Genomic DNA, 17,981 nt, shown 5'->3' with positions numbered 1-17,981 from the left:
ATGCACAAATGCTCACAAGTAGGTGTACTGTGCTGTGCTGAAGAATCTACTAATGTGGATTATAGTCCAAAAAAGTTGAAAAACACTGACTAGAGAACTAGGAATCATTTTGGATCCATCCTTCTGCCTTACCTCCTATAGCCATTGAATTACCAAATTGATTCTACTTCCTCAGGATTTCTCAAATTTATCCTATCTTCCTCTTCTCTCCTAACCACTGCTCTACGTCCAGTCCTTACTGGATGACTGACTGCAGCAGTCTCAGATCCATGCTCCACTTCCATATTCTTATCAGAGTAATCTTCCTGAAATGTAAATTTTTCTTATTTAAAATCTTCCTGTGGTAACCGATTGCCCATGGATAACTTCCAGGCTTTATAATATGGCCCTTGCCTATCTCTCTAGCTTCATCTACTCCCATTCTAGTATCACTGGTAAACACCAAACCACTTTTGCTTTTCCTCATGTTCTCCAAAGAGTTTTATTTTGTTAATTCTTTCACTTTTGCCTGGTGTGGGAAGGGAGGATCCTTTACTCCTACCCGTTTTATGTGGTGATCTTCAGCTTGTTCATTCTCACTTGTTAGTAAAGTCTTACACCCCTACCTCCCCCACCCCAGGTGTCATTCTCCTCTGTGTTTCCACAATATTCTAGGCATCTTGCATTACACATCCAAGTTGTTTTTAAATCATCTGTTTAGGTTAGTGTTTACTTTTTTATGGGAAGAGCTGGTCATACTCATGTTAGTGCCTAAGAAACTATCTGGCTCATATTGGGTGTTCAAATGTTGGTTGAATGACTGAAGATCTGGAAAGTTGAAGTGCCTCTTCCAGGATGATGTTGCTTATAGGTGACAAAATTAAGACTGGGAAACAAAGTGCCTCTCTTATTGCTTCATGCTACAGACCAGTACTCCTTCTAGTACATTATATAAAACTGGATAAGTACCACATTTATTGTGCAATACTGAATAAGTCACTTTAAGTTAGTTTGGAAATGGTTGGGATGATTAAATTATCCTTGGTGAATAATCAAAATTTTACCTGCTGTATGGGAGTCTATTTCTGACACATGAATAGTTTTGCATGAAATTTAATATTTGCAAAAAGGTAAAACAGTGCAAGTAGACTCAAACGTAATTAAAAAAAATCAAAATGGCCTTTTTGTGGCTCTTAGAGGTCAGTTAGAATTTTAAAATATATAATGTGACAAATTCCAGGCATACGGTTTAAAAGGTTATGTGTGCTTAAGTTTAGAATATCTAAAGATAGGAATGGTGGCATTTAAAGAATTACATTGTAGGAAAAGCTCAATAAATATTTGAATCAAACTTGCAGATGGGAGTTATGCCATATAGTAGTTCTTGTGCTTTCAGGTTCTTCCATTTTCTGTAGCATATTGCAGAAATCAGTCGGGGTTTAGAAACTAAGACCCATGCATCCATATATTGAAGGATAGAGAAATATATTTCAGTCTGGGTGTATTTCCAATTTCAGAAGTTTTTAAAGAAGCAGCAGAAGTTGTTTTACATTTTCACTCGTGGAATTTAAGAAGCAACACAAACGAACAAAGGAAAAAGACAGTCAAAAGACCGGACTCTTAATATAGAGAACAAACTGGAGGTTACCAGAGGGGAGGTAGGTGGGGGGATGGGTGAAATAGGTGATGGGGATTAAGGAGGGCACTTGTGATGAGCACCGCGTGATGTATGGAATTATTGAATCACTACATTGTACACCTGAAACTAATATAACACTGTATGTTAATTACACTTGAATTTAAAAAATTTAAAAATTGAAGCATCAGGAAAAAAGAAAGGGTCAGAGCTGAAATATTCCTTAATATCATCCAAAATGCTGTGTGCGTGAGAATTTCCCCAATTGTTTCAAAAAAGTATTTCTATAGTTGGTATGTTGAAACAGGATCCACACAATGTTCACACATTGTTTGGTTGATACGTCCTTGAGTCTTTCTTTATCACAGTTTCCTCTCCCTTTTTCCCCCCCTCATTCCTCTTAATTATTGGAAAAAAATAATTTGTGCTGTTCATTTTCTTACTGTGTTGCAAAGTCGGTGAGAGTAGGAACTTCTTATTTTAGCACCAAGAATTGTGCCTGGTACCCAGTAGACACTTGACTAGTATTTGTTGAATAATGTTAGTAATACTCAAGGCCTGTGTTTTGTCCCTGCAGGTTGATCCAAAAGACTACATGTTCAGTGGCCTGAAGGATGAAACAGTAGGTCGCCTACCTGGCCAAGTGGCAGGACAACAGTTTCTCATTCAAGACTGTGAGAACTGTAACATCTACATCTTTGATCACTCTGCTACAGTTACTATCGACGACTGTACTAACTGCGTAATTTTTCTGGGACCTGTGAAAGGCAGTGTGTTTTTACGGAATTGCAGAGATTGCAAGTGCACGTTAGCCTGCCAGCAGTTTCGTGTGAGGGATTGTAGAAAGCTGGAAGTCTTTTTGTGCTGTGCCACTCAACCCATCATTGAGTCTTCCACAAACATCAAGTTTGGCTGCTTCCAATGGTACTACCCTGAATTAGCGTTCCAGTTCAAAGATGCAGGGCTAAGTATCTTCAATAATACCTGGAGCAACATTCATGACTTTACACCTGTGTCAGGAGAACTCAACTGGAGCCTTCTTCCAGAGAATGCTGTAGTGCAAGACCATGTTCCTCTACCTACTACCGAAGAGCTCAAAGCTGTCCGAGTTTCCACAGAAGCCAATAGAAGTATTGTTCCAGTATCTCGGGGTCAGAGACAGAAGAGCAGCGATGAGTCATGCTTAGTGGTATTATTTGCTGGTGATTACACTATTGCAAATGCCAGAAAACTAATTGATGAGGTAAGGAGAGAGAGAAGAGAGACAGACACACACCTAGATAGGAACACACCACTTTCTGGAGAACTATTCTTTTCAAAATTGATTATTAGGAATACAGGCAATCCTTAAATTCTAGTCCCCTCCCCCCTGCAGATGTATCTGTAAGCTGATTGCTTGGGCCTCAAAAGACTTTCCCAAAGAAACTTAAAAAAAATATAATTCAGTAGGCAGTTATTAAGCACTTATTATGTCAAGAGTTACTTCTGTTGCCATATTTCATTGACTATAGGATGCACATTTGTTCTCCACATTTTTGCTTATCCGAAATGCATCTTACAACTGATGGCAACTTAAAGCTGATGACCTATAGTATATGCTGGAGATGGAGACCCATAGGCAAAATTCTCTGCCCTCAGAGAACTTCCATTCTTTATAATGAATGATTTCCACGGAAGCTTACAATAGTACTGCATAGTAAAGCATGACCTTAACTTAGTTGGGAATATTTTTTTGGAGTTTTAATTGGTTGGAAGGGGTGGCAAAAACATTTAGGAGTACAACTTTTGGCCACTGGGGCAACTGTGAAAACCACCTCCACATTATTCTCCTTTGCCCTGTTGCTATGGGAAGGGGAGGTTGGTGTGTAAGAATGAGGTGGGAGCTGGGATAGCAGAGGTGGTGGGCTCAGGAGCAGGGACTCGGTGAGTTTGGGATTAAAGAAGAGTCCTTCTAGCGGAAGCAGCTTCCACTTGAAAAATAACTGGGGACGTAGAGATTAGGGGCTCCAGAAGCAGCAGTTCCTATGTTGGTGGGTGCTCCAGTAGGGAGGCAGCAGTGGGATGTATTGGTCACCCATTAATCAGATGTTCTGCAGGAGTGGTCAAATTTAAAAATCAAACTTCCGGAAATGAAGAAGTGAATGGAAAACTCAAGTCTCCTTTTGAATGGATTTTTTAAAAAATTGTAACTGTTCTTTTTTTTTTTTTTTTTAAAGATTTTAATTTATTTTTTGACAGAGACGGCGAGAGAGGGAACACAAGCAGGGGGAGCGGGAGAGGGAGAAGCAGGCTCCCTGCCGAGCAGGGAGCCTGATGCGGGGCTTGATCCCAGGATTCTGGGATCATGACCTAAGCCAAAGGCAGATGCTTAACGACTGAGCCACCCAGGCATCCCTAAAAATTGAAACTGTTCTGTCGAAAGGAAGATTATAGGGGGGAGAAACACTAAAAATGACCACCTCTCTGTAGCTATACATCCTACAATGTAGAAAACCCATGTCTGAAACCTACAAAGTATATCTGAAGTCTAGTTTTCAAAACAACAGAAACCAAAGTATAATTTTAAGACTGTGGTATTTTTATTTTTTGTTCATGCCAATCTGCTAAAAACATGCTATGAATCTGGTAAGATATAGAAAAAGTACTTCTGGCCTTTGAGCAATCTAATCACATGCTAATCCAACATCTGAGAGGTCAGCATTTTCATTATACTTCATGGGGACTTAGAAAAAAATCTACATACAGTTTTCAGACGATGTAATTATTCAGGTTAAACTCCTTTTTTGGTAAGAACTGAGAAGTGGACATAAAGAATAGATAGCATGTTTAAAGGAAAAAAATCCCATCAAAACAAACAGTCTTTCTTCATGAGTCATCAGATGTTCTTAACCTTTTAATTTTGGGTATCTGATGTGTGAAATGGCAGCGTTGTGTGCACTTGAAAGCAACATGTGACCAGGAAGAATGATGTTCTTTAGATGTCCTTCTGGAGTACAAGATATCTTAAAACAAAAATGCAACAACAGCAGTAATAATAGCTAACACTTATATAGTGTTTACTGTATACCAGGCATTGTTATAAGGAATTTAAATGAAGTAACTCACTTAATTTAGAATAACCTATGAAATAGGTGCCATTTAGTCCCCTTTTTACAGATAAGGAAAATGAGCCACAGAGAGAGCAAGTAACTTGCAAAAGGTCACTCAGCTGGTAAACAGCAGAGCCATGATTTAAATCCAGACTTAGAAAAAAATCTACAGTTTTCAGACGATGTAATTATTCGGGTTAAACTCCTTTTTTGGTAGGAATTGGCTTTAAAGCACAGTCTGAACTCTTAAGCATGATGCTAATCTGCTGCCCCAGTGGTAAAGGAACGTTGACGAGTGCCTGGTGGAGCAGGAATGTGACTGAAAGTGTGGGGAGTCAAGGCAGATACTACCCTTCAGCCTAAAAGGAAAAACCCTGGGACTTTGTGGTTGGAGTTATCCTACCTAATTCTGAAAGCACAGAATTAAGGAATGACAAAAGAACAAAAAGAAGAAAATGCCAAGTACATGTGAAGAGGGTATCAAAACATGCTAAAAGATCACTGACTTACATATTAAGGGAGAGATTACATATTTTTTCAAAAAAAAAAAATGAAGCTCAAGTTCCCAGGAAAATATATGTAGGAGCTACCTAATTCTGAGATGAAAAAAAACAAAACAAAACAAAAACCCCACAAAACTTGAGTCTTTCTCATATCATAACCCGAATACCTTAAGACAGCTTCGACTGGAACTGTGATTGCTAACTCTGGTTTTGTTAAACCCTAGGAGTATCACAGAATTTTGTTTCACATTGTTTTTATAAATTAAATGTATCATAATAGTTTTTTGAGATAGGAAGTCCAGAAAAGCTGAATAAAGCAGAAAGCACATTCCAAAGGGAATCAAGAGAAGTTACTGGGCCTCAATTTTCTCTCCTAAAAATCAGGTTTCTTGCTTCCTCTTAGGTACATCACAGATAGGCACAGGATAAATCAGAGTAAAAGTAGTTTGAATTGTTTGGAAGTAATGTATTGCATAATTTAAGTTGGGTAGTTACCACTATTTTCAAGTCTTTATAAGTAGAAGAATTTCCATGAAAAAAGAGTCTCCAGATATCTGCAGTGAGATATCAAAATAGATCAAGTTTTGTAATTCATTATTTGTTTTTAGGTAACAGTATTTTGAATTAATCATCTTGTCAGTTTATGTGTCTGACTATAAAATGAGAGGTAGTGAGCCATCTAGAAAATTAGAAACAGATGTAGGATTATTTCTGATATTTTAAGTAACTTTGCAGTCATCACCTGGCAGTGGATGTCCACGCAATTTTCTGCTACTTTTTTATGTATGTTTCTTTTTTCTGAGGCAGCATTGAGGGTTCTGAAAAAGGATTTGAGTTTGAATCCAGTTTGATGGAATGGTATGGGATGATGTAGCTGATTGGATGAAATACTATCAGCCATTAAAAGTAATTTTATAGTGGAATAGCTGGGAAATATTCACAGTCAAGTAAGTGAAAATTTGTAGAATATTATATAAGTATCTGAATTTTTTTTAGAGATCTAAGTGTGGAAAGTTATATATACTAAAATGTTAACAGTTGTGGTTATTCTTAGGAATTGGATTAAGATTACGATTTTCTTTTCTTTTTGTGGTTATATGGATTTTACAATGAACATGTGTCATTTCTGTAATGGGAGAAAAAGAAAACTGGGAGGGTAAAAGGAAGTATACCCAAATGGCAGTGGCACCTTTGAGTGGTGGCACCTTGGTTCATATTTGTTTCTATTTTTTTCATTTTTCAGGTGTTCTGTGTTGAGCATATATGTATGTTACTTTTATACTTAAAAATCCAATAGGCTTTGCTAAAAAAATTAAAGTGGTTGAATACTTTGCATTTTTAAAAACTACTTTCATCATTATTCTAAAAATTAATGTGTACTTATTGTACAGAATTGTAGAAATAAAGAGTAGAAATGTTTAAAAATCATCCATAACATACTATATCTTGAATAGTCTTTTTAGGAATAATCTTTCATTTATTTCATCTATCATCCGATTAACTAGGTTCGAATCACAGTTCTGTTACTTGATAGTTATGTGACCTTGAGTAAGTTTCTTTACCACTCTGTGCCTTCATTTTCTCACCTGTAAAATGAGGGTAATAATAGTACCTACCTCATGAGAGGGTTAAATGTGCTATACATGTAAAGTGCATAAAACTGCCTGGCACACAGTAGGGCTCCATAAATGTGGTCTATCACCATTGTGCTATACTATATATATTTGTATCATGCTTTTCAAAATTATTACATAAGCTTTTCCCCATTTTATTATTTGTTATGTTTAATGAACTATGCTATTTCATCATGCGATGAATGTACCCTAGTTTACCTACTTGACCATTCTCTTCTCATTGGACAAACAAATTAGGCACTGCAGACTACCCATCTGGAAAAATCTTGTGTACATGAAAACTTGTTAGAGCAAACGCCTTGAACTAGAGTGATGATTCAAACAAAAATTAGCATGCTGTGTTGCATTTTGTGCAGAAAAATACTAGAATAGAAAAATATTGTTTTAATCTCAGAAGTTCATTTTAAGCTCTAAATGAAATTTTATTTTCCACAGATGGTCGGTAAAGGCTTTTTCCTAGTTCAGACAAAGGAAGTGTCAATGAAAGCCGAGGATGCTCAAAGGGTTTTTGGGGAAAAAGCACCTGACTTCCTTCCTCTTCTGAACAAAGGTACATTCTGGATGATTGGTGTACTTGTGTGCTTATCCACTTGACATGTGATTAGATCTGCTCTTGCCTTTAGCATTTCTCTTACATTGCCTTCTCCTTCTTGGTTGTTTTATCGTTTTTCTATTACTATTCAAAAATGTCAAAATTTTACATCATTCAAAAATTCCTATGTAACTAACTAGGCATTAGGTTTTCTTTCCTCTTTTGTCATCTTAGTACTTGAAAGTCATACTCTATTATTATATATTTTGTTATTTTAATTATTATTTTATTGTTGTTATATTATTGTACTACAGTGAGTGACTGTTTCATTCTCCCTGCCCAGAGTTACAAAGCACTTCATAAGGATTCTTTCTGCCTTCAGTGGGCTTTGACCATACTGGAAAGGAAATAAGAAATACAAATAAAATGGTATACTATTTTATGTATTTAATGTGATTGATTAACTTCTCATGCATAACTAGAATTGTTTTCCCCAGTGGGCAAATGCCACCAACAAATTTCAGATACTGGAAATACGTCTGCAAACAGAGGAACTGGAATTCATATGCCCTCCGGAAGGGTTATGTCTGTCTGTATGTATTTGAAGGCATACTGATTCTAGAGGACAGAGTTCTGTTTATCTGTCAGAGCAGGGACATTGTTTGCTCAAGGCTCATCAGGCTTTTCTTTACTGGCCTGAGCAAATATGTATAGTAATATGCAATGCTGATTGAGTATACCCTAAAAAGATGGTACATCTGCATTTACATGCTTTTTATGTGTAAATTATAATAACTGCAAAACCTGTATGAAAATGTTGGAGGAGGGGCGCCTGGGTGGTTCAGGCGGTTAAGTGTCGGACTCTTGATTTTGGCTTAGGTCATGATCTCAGGGTTGTGAGATTGAGCCCTGCGTCCAGCTCCGTGCTCAGCAGGGAGTCTGCTTGAGATTCTCTCCCTCTCCCTCTGCTCCCCCATGCTCTTTCTCTCTAAAATAAATATATAAATCTTAAAAAGAAAATGTTGGAGGATTGTTGGGATCATTTTAATAACTAATGCTGGGTATGACTCAGCCATTAATACAGTATTTCATATACCTTTGTGGTTATTGTAGCAGTATGAAGGATTTGTTCTAACCCAGTGTGTGAATCTACTCTAGAATATATATTGGAAATTATGATTGGCTCCTTTTTTTTAATTGAAGTATAATTAACATACAGTGTTATATTAGTTTCAGGTAGACAGTATAATGATTCAACAATTCTGTACATTTCTCAGTGCTCATCAAGATAAGTGTACTCTTAGTCTCTTATCTATTTCATCCCCTCTCCCCACCCACCTCCCCTCTGGCAACCACCAGTTTTCTGTATTTAAGAGTCTGGCTTTTTGTCTTTTTTTTCTTTGTTTTGTTTCTTAAATGCCACATATGAGTGAAATCATATGGTAGTTGTCTCTCTCTGGCTGACTTACGTCACTTAATATTATACCCTCTAGTTTCATCCATGTTGCAAATGGTAAGATTTCATTCTTTTTTATGGCTGAGTAATATTCCATTTTATATATATACCACACCTTCTTTATCCATTCATCTATGGATGGACATGGCTTGCTTCCATAACTTGGCTATTGTAAATAATGTTGCAGTGCACATAGGGTGCATGTATCTTTTCAAATTAGTGATTTCATTATGGTATTTGTCTTTCTCTGACTTATTTCACTTAGCATTATATTCTTTAACTCCATCCATGTTGTTGTAAATGGCAAGATTTCATTCTTTTCAATGGCTGAATAATATTCCATTTTATACACACACACACATGCACGCATGCACACACCACATCTTATTTATTCATCTATTGATGGACACTTGGACTGCTTCTATAAATTGCCTATTGTAAATAATGCTGCTGTAAACATACAAGTGCATGTATCCCTTTGAATTAGTGTTTTGTATTTTTCAGGTAAATATCCAGTACTGCAATTACTGGATTGTAGGGTAGTTGTACTTTTAACATTCTGAGGAACCTCCATACGGTCTTTGACAGTGGCTGCAACAATTTGCTTTCCCACCAACAGTGCATGAGGGTTCCTTTTTCTCCACATCCTAACCAGCACTTTGTTATTTCTTATATTTTCGATGTTAGCCATTCTGACAGGTATAAAATGATATCTCATTATGGTTTTTTAATTTGCATTTCCCTGATGATGAGTGATGTTGAGCATCTTTTCATGTGTCTGTTGGCCATCTGTATGTCTTCTTTGGGAAAATGTTCAGGTCCTCTGCCCATTTTTAATTGGATTATTTGGTTTTTTGCTCTTGAGTTGCATAAGAGCTTTATATATTTTGGACATTAACCCCTTATCAGATATTCATTTGCAGTATCTTCTCCCATTCAGTAGGTTGCCTTTTTCTTTGTTGCTTTTGTTTTTTTCTTGCCTGAGGAAACATGCCTAGAAAAATGTTTCTGTGGCCAATGTCAAAGAAATTATAGCCTGTGTCTTCTACTAGTTTTATGGTTTCAGGTCTCACATTTAGATCTTTCATCCATTTTGAATTTATTTTTGTGTATGGTGTAAGAAAGTGGTCCAGTTTCATTCTTTCTCATATAGCTGACCAGTTTTCCCAACACCAGTTGAAGGGACTGTCTTTTCCCCATTGTATATTCTTGCTTTCTTTGTCATAGATTAGTGGACTATTTAAGTGTGGGTTTATTTCTGGACTGTATTCTGTTTCATTGATCTATGTGTCTCTTTTTGTGCCAGTAACATACTGTTTTGATTAGCTATAGCTTTCAAATCGGAGATTGAGATACCTCCAGCTTTGTTCTTCTTTTTCAAGATTGCTTTGTCTACTCAGGATCTTTTGTGGTTTCATACAAATTTTAAGATTATTTGTTCTAGTTCTGTGAAAAATGTTGTTAGTATTTTGATAGGGATTACATTAAATCTGTAGGTTGCTTTGAGTAGTATGGACATTTTAACAATATTGGTTCTTCCAATCCATGAGCATGGACTCTCTTTCCATTTGTTTGTTTTGTCTTCAATTTCTTTCATCAGTGTTTTATAGTGGCTCCTTTGATGTAGCTGTTTTGACATGGGAGCATTCTGGTGGAACCTTGAAAACAAGCCTTTAAACTCCCAACAGGTTTCAGAAATTGAGTCAAGTAATAAGTGTAATGGACATCCTAATGTGTGAGATTAGGGATGAAGTAAGTATACGAGTAGGTCTAAATTAATGATTTATGTGCTCATGCAGTGTTAGTGGAGTGGTTTCATAGAAATGCTCCAACCCCAAATAGAATATCTGTGTTTAAGTAACACAACATTCCACATGGAGGAAGTAAAAGTAGAACTAAAAAAAAGTAGGGGCGCCTGGGTGGCTCAGTCGGTTAAGCGTCTGCCTTCGGCTCAGGTCGTGATCCCAGGGTCCTGCTCAGCGGGGAGCCTGTTTCTCCCTCAGCCTGCCGCTCTGCCTACTTGGGCGCTCTCTCTCTCTGTCTCTGTCTCTCTCTCTCTCTCTCAATCTTTATCAAATAAATAAAATTTTTAAAAAATTTTTAAAAAGTAGAACTAAAAACAATGGGCAGATGTTACAGGAATTTCAGCAAATAAACATCATATAATTAACTTTTTAAAACCAGAGATATCCATAGGAAGTACTCAAAGACTAAGGAGGTCATGCCAAAAGGTCATAAGAGCAGGCTTAAATCCGTTTCCACTGGCCAAATTTGGGATAATTTAGGCATCACAAAGAATAATGAAGGGAATTGATTTAACAATAGAAATCCATGCATCCATAGTGATAATAAAAAGGGGGAGAGGAGGAAATAAAGGAAAGCTCTTTGCTCTTTATAGAATACTGTGAGCTAATAAATGCAGAAGGAATGATAGACTTTGGAAATCACCATCTTCCAATCCCCAGGGTAATAATTAATTCAGATAAAGATTATCAGTGGAGCTAAAACTACTGGGGTAAAAGTTGCTAAGAAGGTTGCTAGGATATTTGTACATTCTCATTCAAAGGGGAAATGTACCTTTACAGCAGAGATTTGGTGATCATTCTCATCAAACTTAGCATCACTGAAGGCAGGGCAGCCTGACATTGTGTTCCTCCTGATGCGACACAGTAAGAAATACACAACATCACCTATGAAGAGTTCTTCCCCAAAATACTTAATTTGAATCTAATCAAGCTAAGACTTCACTTCTAGCTTATCAGAAAGAAAGGAAATTTTAGGGGCATGTTGAATGACACTATGAGGAAATGATGACTCAGATCCAAAAAAGAAGACATTCCACGAGACAGCTGGCTAGGACTCTTCAGACAGTGTCCTGGAAAACAAACATAAATGATGGGGGACTATTGTGGATTAAAAGAAACGTAACAACTAAGTACAATGAATGAACCTTCATTGGATTGGGATGCAGTGAACTGTAAAGCTGTAAGATATTTTTGGGGAAAATTTGGGAATTTTGGAGATGATGTTATAGAATTACTGTTAGTATCCTTAGGTATGATAATGGTATTGTGGTTATGTAGGAAATTCATGCTGAAGTGTCATGATGTCAGCTACTTTCAAATGGCTCAGCAAAACAAAAACAAAAAGCGTATGTAGTGTGGGATAAAGCAAATGGGATCAAATGTTAACATTTGATAGGTGTGGGTGAAGGGCAGATGGATGTTTATATGTTAGTCTTTCGACTTTTCTATGTCTGAAATTTTTCTTTTTTTTCAAAATAAAAAATAGGGGAAAATTTTTTAGCTGCTCAATATTGCATTGACTGATATGGAATAGTGAGCAGGCTATCAGTGGAAATATTCTAGCAGGACTTGGGTCGGTTGGATCCTTATCTAAAAATGGCCATCAGTCATTTTTTTTTATTTTTTTTTAAGATTTATTCATTTGAGAGAGAGAGACTGAGAGAGAGCACATGAGAGGGGGGAGGGTCAGAGGGAGAAGCAGACTCCCTGCTGAGCAGGGAGCCTGATGCGGGACTCGATCCAGGGACTCCAGGATCATGACCTGAGCCGAAGGCAGTTGCCTAACCAACTGAGCCACCCAGGCGCCCGCCATCAGTCATTCTAAGGAGGGTTTCTCAACCTCAGCACTGTTGAGATTTTAGGACAGATAATTGTGGCGGGGTGGGGGGCTGTCCTGTGCATTATAGGATGTTTAGCAGCATCCCTAGCTTTTAGCTCCCAGATGCCAGTAGCAAACACCCCCAGTTGTGGCAACCAAAAATGTTTCTAGATATTACCAAATGCCCCTTGGGGGGCAAAATTGCTCCCAGTTTCAAACCACTGTTCTGAGCCAAGGGTGAACTTTTTCTTTTGAAAATTCACTTTTATTCAAATACTTTGCACCTCAGACTCTCTAAATTTTCCTCTTCAGTTAAAGCAGTCACAGTTATTTACTTTCAATTGATAAAGCTTTTGGTCTGCTTAGTGAGAGAATTCATTGTGTTTTCCATCTTGAGAATCTTCTAAACCTGACTAATCCTCAGAACCATCTAGGGTGCTTTTAAAAATATAAATTTCCATCTCCCACCCCAGAAAGACTGATTAAAAAATTTCTGAGGTATACCCTTGGAATCTGCTTTTTATTTTTTTTATTTTTTAAAAGATTTTATTTATTTATTTATTTATTAGAGAGAGAGAGCGCACAAGCAGAGGGAGCATCAGGCAGAGGGAGAGGGATAAGCAGACTCCCTGATGAGCAGGGAGCCCGATGTGGGGCTCGATCCCAGGACCCTGGGATCATGACCTGAGCCAAAGGCAGACATTTAACCGACTGAGCCACCCAGGCACCCCGGAATCTGCTTTTTTTTTTTTTTTCTGATGTGTTTTTTTTTATGTTATGTTAATCACCATACATTACATCATTAGTTTTTGATGGAATCTGCTTTTTAAAAAGTTCCACAGATGGTTCTGATGATTAATCAGACTTGGGTTCCTTTGTCTTAGAGGGTCATTCATTCATTCAATAAACATACATAAAGTCTGAGAGGTGGCGGAAGAGTCCAATGATAGAGGGCCTTGTAGGCCATTGTAGAGACTTTGGCTTCTAGTCTGAGATGAGAAGCTACTAGATATTTTTTTGAAGTATAGTTCACATATACGTATTAGTTTCAGATGTATAACAATGATTTGGTATTTACGCGTATTGTGAAATTATCAGCACAATAAATCTAGTTAACGTCTGTCACCATATGTAGTTACAAAATTCTTTTTCTTATGATAAGGACTTTTACAGTCTACTCTCTTAGCAACTTTCAAATATGTGCTACAGTATTATTAACTATAGTTACCATGCTGTGCATTATATCCCCATGACTTATGTGTTTTATAAGTGGAAGCTTGTACCTTTTGACCCCCTTCACTCATTTTGCCCACCCCTCACCCTACCCTCTCTGGCAACTACCACTCTGTTCTCTATAAGGTACTTAAAAGTTTAGGTTCTCTATAAGTTACCTATAGGTTTCTGTTACCTATAAGTTTAGGGTTTTTTGTTTTTGTTTTTTCAGATTCCACATATAAATGAAATCATATGGAATTTATCTTTCTGTGACTTATTTCACCTAGCATTATGCCTTCAAGGTCCATCCATGTTGTTGCAAATGGAAAAGTTTCCTTTTTATGGTTGAGTAATATTCCATTGTCTGTGTGTGTAAATATGCCACATTTTCATTATCCATTCATGGACATCAATGGTTGTTTCCATATCTTGGCTACTGTAAATAATGCTGCAGTGATCATGAGAGTACATAGATCTTTTCAGGTTAGTGTTTTCATTTTCTTCAGATAGATACCCAGAAGTGGAATTGCTGGATCATACTTTAGTTCTATTTTTAATTTCTTGAGGAACTTCCATACTGTTTTCCATACTGGACGCACCAATTTACATTCCTACCCAGAATGCACAAGGTTTCCCTTTTTTCCACATCCTCACCAACATTTGTTGTTTCTTATCTTTTTGATGATAGCCATTCTTTTTTTTTTTTTTTTAAAGATTTTATTTATTTATTTGACAGAGAGAGACACAGAGCAGGAACACAAGCAGGGGGAATGGGAGAGGGAGAAGCAGGCTTCCTGCTGAGCAGGGAGCCCGATGTGGGGCTCGATCCCAGGACCCTGGGATCATGACCTGAGCCAAAGGCAGACGCTTAACCGACTGAGCCACCCAGGTGCCCCTGATGATAGCCATTCTAACAGGTGTGAGATGATCAATCTCATCATGGTTTTGATTTTCATTTCCCTGATGATTAGTGATGTTGAGTACCTTTTCATATACCTGTTGTCTATCTGTATGTCTTCTTTGGAAAAATGTCTGTTCATATCTTCTACCCATTTATCTTAAGTGGGCTCCATGGAGCCCAACACGGGGCTCAAACTCACGACCATGAGATCAAGACCTGAGCCGAGATCAAGAGTCAGACACTTAACTGACTGAGCCACCCAGACACCCCCTCTGCCCATTTTTAATCAGATTGTTTGGTGGTTTTTTTTCCTGTTGAGTTATATGAGTTCTTTATATATTTTGAATATTAACCCCTTACCGGATATAAGATTTACAAATATGTTCTCCCATTCAGTTGTGTTTTTTAAAGATTTATTTATTCATTTTAGAAGAGAGAGTGTGCACATGCCAGTGGGAGGAGGGACAGAGGGAGAAAATCTCAAGCAAACTCCCCGCTGAGTGCAGTGCCCAATGCAGGGTTCCATCTCATGACCCATGAGATCATTACCTGAGCCAAAACCAAGAGTGGGATGCCTAACCGACTGAGCCACCCAGGTGCCCCATGTTTTTTTTAAGCTCTAGGCCCAACATGGGGCTTGAACTCATGACCCCAACATCAAGAGTTACATGCTGTATCGACTGAGCCAGCCAGGTGCCCCTCAGTTGTTTTTTTTAAATAAACGTTTTATATTGGAATAATTTTATATTATTATTGGAATAATTTTAGTTTTAGTTTTACAGAAGAATTGCAAAGGTAGTACAGAGAACCTCCATATACCCTTTATCCAGCATCCCCTAATGTTAGTATATGATACATTTATCAAAATTTACACTGGTAAAATACTATTAACTTAAACTATAGTCTTTATTCAGATTTTACCAGTTTTTCCAGTTATGTCCTTTTCCTGTTCCAGAATTCAATTTAAAATCCCACATTGCATTCAGTTGTCATGTCTCTTTAGTCTCCTCTAATCTGTGATACTTCCTTAGTCTTTCCTTGTTTTTCATGACCTTGAAATACTTTCACAGTACTGATAAGTTGTTTTGTAGAATGTACCTCAATTTGGGTTTCTCTGATTAGATTGAGGTTTTTGGGGAAGAGGTGAAATGCCCCCCCTCATCACATCACATCCGGGGGTACAGGATATCAACATGACTTATCACTGGGGCATTGACCTTAGTGGCTTGGTTCAGGTGTTACCTGCCAGGTTTCCCAAACACTGTAAAGTTCCTGCTTTTTCCTTCTCATACTTCGTTCTTTGGAAGTTGAGTCACTAAGACCAGCTTACACTCAAGGCAAGGAGAATTAAGCTACACCTCCTGGAGAGGGTAGTATCTGCTCACATTATTTGGAATTCTTCTGTTAAGAAATATTTTGCCCTTCTCCCCTGTTTACTTACTCAATCATTTCTATCAGTAGAGACTCATGAATATGCATTTTATTCTTTGGGTTATAATCCAGTACTATCAAATTGTTCCAGTTTTAGCCATTGAAAATTCTTTTAGGTTGGTTCCTCTGTCATTTTGACATGCCTTTTATTTCTTTCTTTCTTCTTTTTTTTTTTTTTTTGGCATTGTTATGCTGGATAGGATTTCCACTATCGTGTTGTAGAGCATAGTGAGGAGAGGACATTCTTGCACTGTTACTGATTTCAGAATTCAATCTCACCATAAAGTGTTCAGTCTCACTGTAAAGAATGATGTTGGTTATAGGATTCTCATATATACCTTTTATTAGGCTAAGGAAGTTTCATTCTGTCCCTGGTTTGTTGAGTTTTTATTATGCATGGGTGCTGAATATTGTTGAATGTTTTTTTCTGAATTTATTGAGATAATATGTTTTTTTAATCTGGTGAATGACTTGTTAATTTTGAATGTTGAACCAGCCTTGTATTCCTGAGATGAACCCCTTGATCATAATATATTACCTCTTTAATATATTGCCAAATTCAATTTGCCAATATTCTATTGAAGATTTTTGCATCTTTGTTCATGAGGGACATTGGTCTATAGTTTTCTCATCATATCTTTGTCTGGCTTTGATATTAGGGTAATGCTGGCCTCATAAAATGAGTTGGGATGTATCCTTTCTCTTCTATGATCTTGAATAAATTTTAGAGAATGGGTATCATTTCTTCTTTAAATGTGTGGTAGAATTCACCAATGAAACCATCTGGGCCTGGAGATTTGGGGAGATTTTTAGCTGTATGTTTAATTTACTTATTAAATTATTTACTTACAGGGCACTTAGGGCTTTCTTTTTGAATGAATTTTGATAGTTTTTTTTTTAAGATTTTATTTATTTATTTGACAGAGAGAGATACAGCAAGAGAGGGAACACAAGCAGGGGGAGTGGGAGAGGAAGAAGCAGGCTTCCCGCTGAGCAGGGAGCCCAACGCGGGGCTCGATCCCAGGACCCTGGGATCATGACCTGAGCTGAAGGCAGACACTTAACGACTGAGCCACCCAGGCGCCCCGAATTTTGATAGTTTTTGTCTTTTAGGAAATGGTTTCATTTCATTTAAGTTACCAAATTTATGGACATAGAGTTGTTTATAGTATTTCTTTATTCCTTACTAACATCTGTGGGATCAGTAGTGATGTCCCACTAATATTCCTGCTATTGGTAATTTGAGTCCTCTCCCTCTCCTATCAGCTTGGATAAAGGTTTATTGTTTTATTGATAATTTCAAAGAAGCACCTCTTTGTTTCATTGATTTTCTCTATTGTTTTTCTCTTTTCAATTTTATTATTTTCTGCTGAACTAATTATTATTCCTTCCTTTACTTGTTTTACGTTTGATTTGCTTTTCTTTCTCTAGTTTCTTTAGATTTAAAATTAGGTTACTGATTTTAGGTATTTCTTCTTTTCTAATACAGTTGCTTTTCATTATTCACAGTAGTTATATTCTGTAAAGTCACTGTGAACACTGAATTAATGAGTACTGAGCTCCTGCTTCTAGGAGAAATATGGGGTTAAGTTCCTGCAAGTCTCTGGTCATAACATTTTTGTCAATCAATCCATACATAATCTTTTGTATGTTTGTTTCTGTTTATTTATTTTCTTTTTTTTAAAGATTCTATTTATTTATTTACTTATTTTAGAGAGAGCCCACACGCACGAGCTGTGGGGGTGGGGGGACGGGAGGAGCAGAGGGGAAGGGAAAGAGAAGGGGAAGGTATCTCAGGTTGACTCCGCACTGAGCACAGAGCCTGATTCGGGTCTATGACCTGAGCCAAAACCAAGAGTCGGATGCTTAACCAACTGAGCCACCCAGGCATGCCTGTTTGTTTCTGTTTAAAGACATCTTATTCAGTATGTATTATTGATTCATTAACATTGAACTCAGAGCCAACAGCACTATAATTCTT

The 17,981-nt window shown here is 37.3% G+C and overlaps 1 protein-coding gene across 1 annotated transcript in view; it reads left to right on the top strand.

Moving 5' to 3' along the window:
* The first annotated feature begins 1,394 nt into the window (after positions 1 to 1,394).
* RP2 (RP2 activator of ARL3 GTPase) overlaps positions 1,395 to 17,981 on the top strand; it is a 34,097-nt gene continuing 17,510 nt past the window's right edge. The window contains exons 1-3 of the mRNA XM_081809372.1: positions 1,395 to 1,637; positions 2,193 to 2,858; positions 7,277 to 7,391. Coding sequence (XP_081665498.1) covers positions 2,211 to 2,858; positions 7,277 to 7,391 — 763 coding nt within the window. The 5' untranslated portion in view covers positions 1,395 to 1,637; positions 2,193 to 2,210. The remainder of the gene's footprint in view (positions 1,638 to 2,192; positions 2,859 to 7,276; positions 7,392 to 17,981) is intronic.

This window comes from Leptonychotes weddellii, chromosome X, assembly GCF_054177405.1.
Source record: "Leptonychotes weddellii isolate Sample4059 chromosome X, ASM5417740v2, whole genome shotgun sequence".
NCBI classification, from domain to species: domain Eukaryota; kingdom Metazoa; phylum Chordata; class Mammalia; order Carnivora; family Phocidae; genus Leptonychotes; species Leptonychotes weddellii.
Note: the sequence above shows the minus strand (reverse complement) of the source record. Positions and strands in the feature narration are given on the sequence as shown.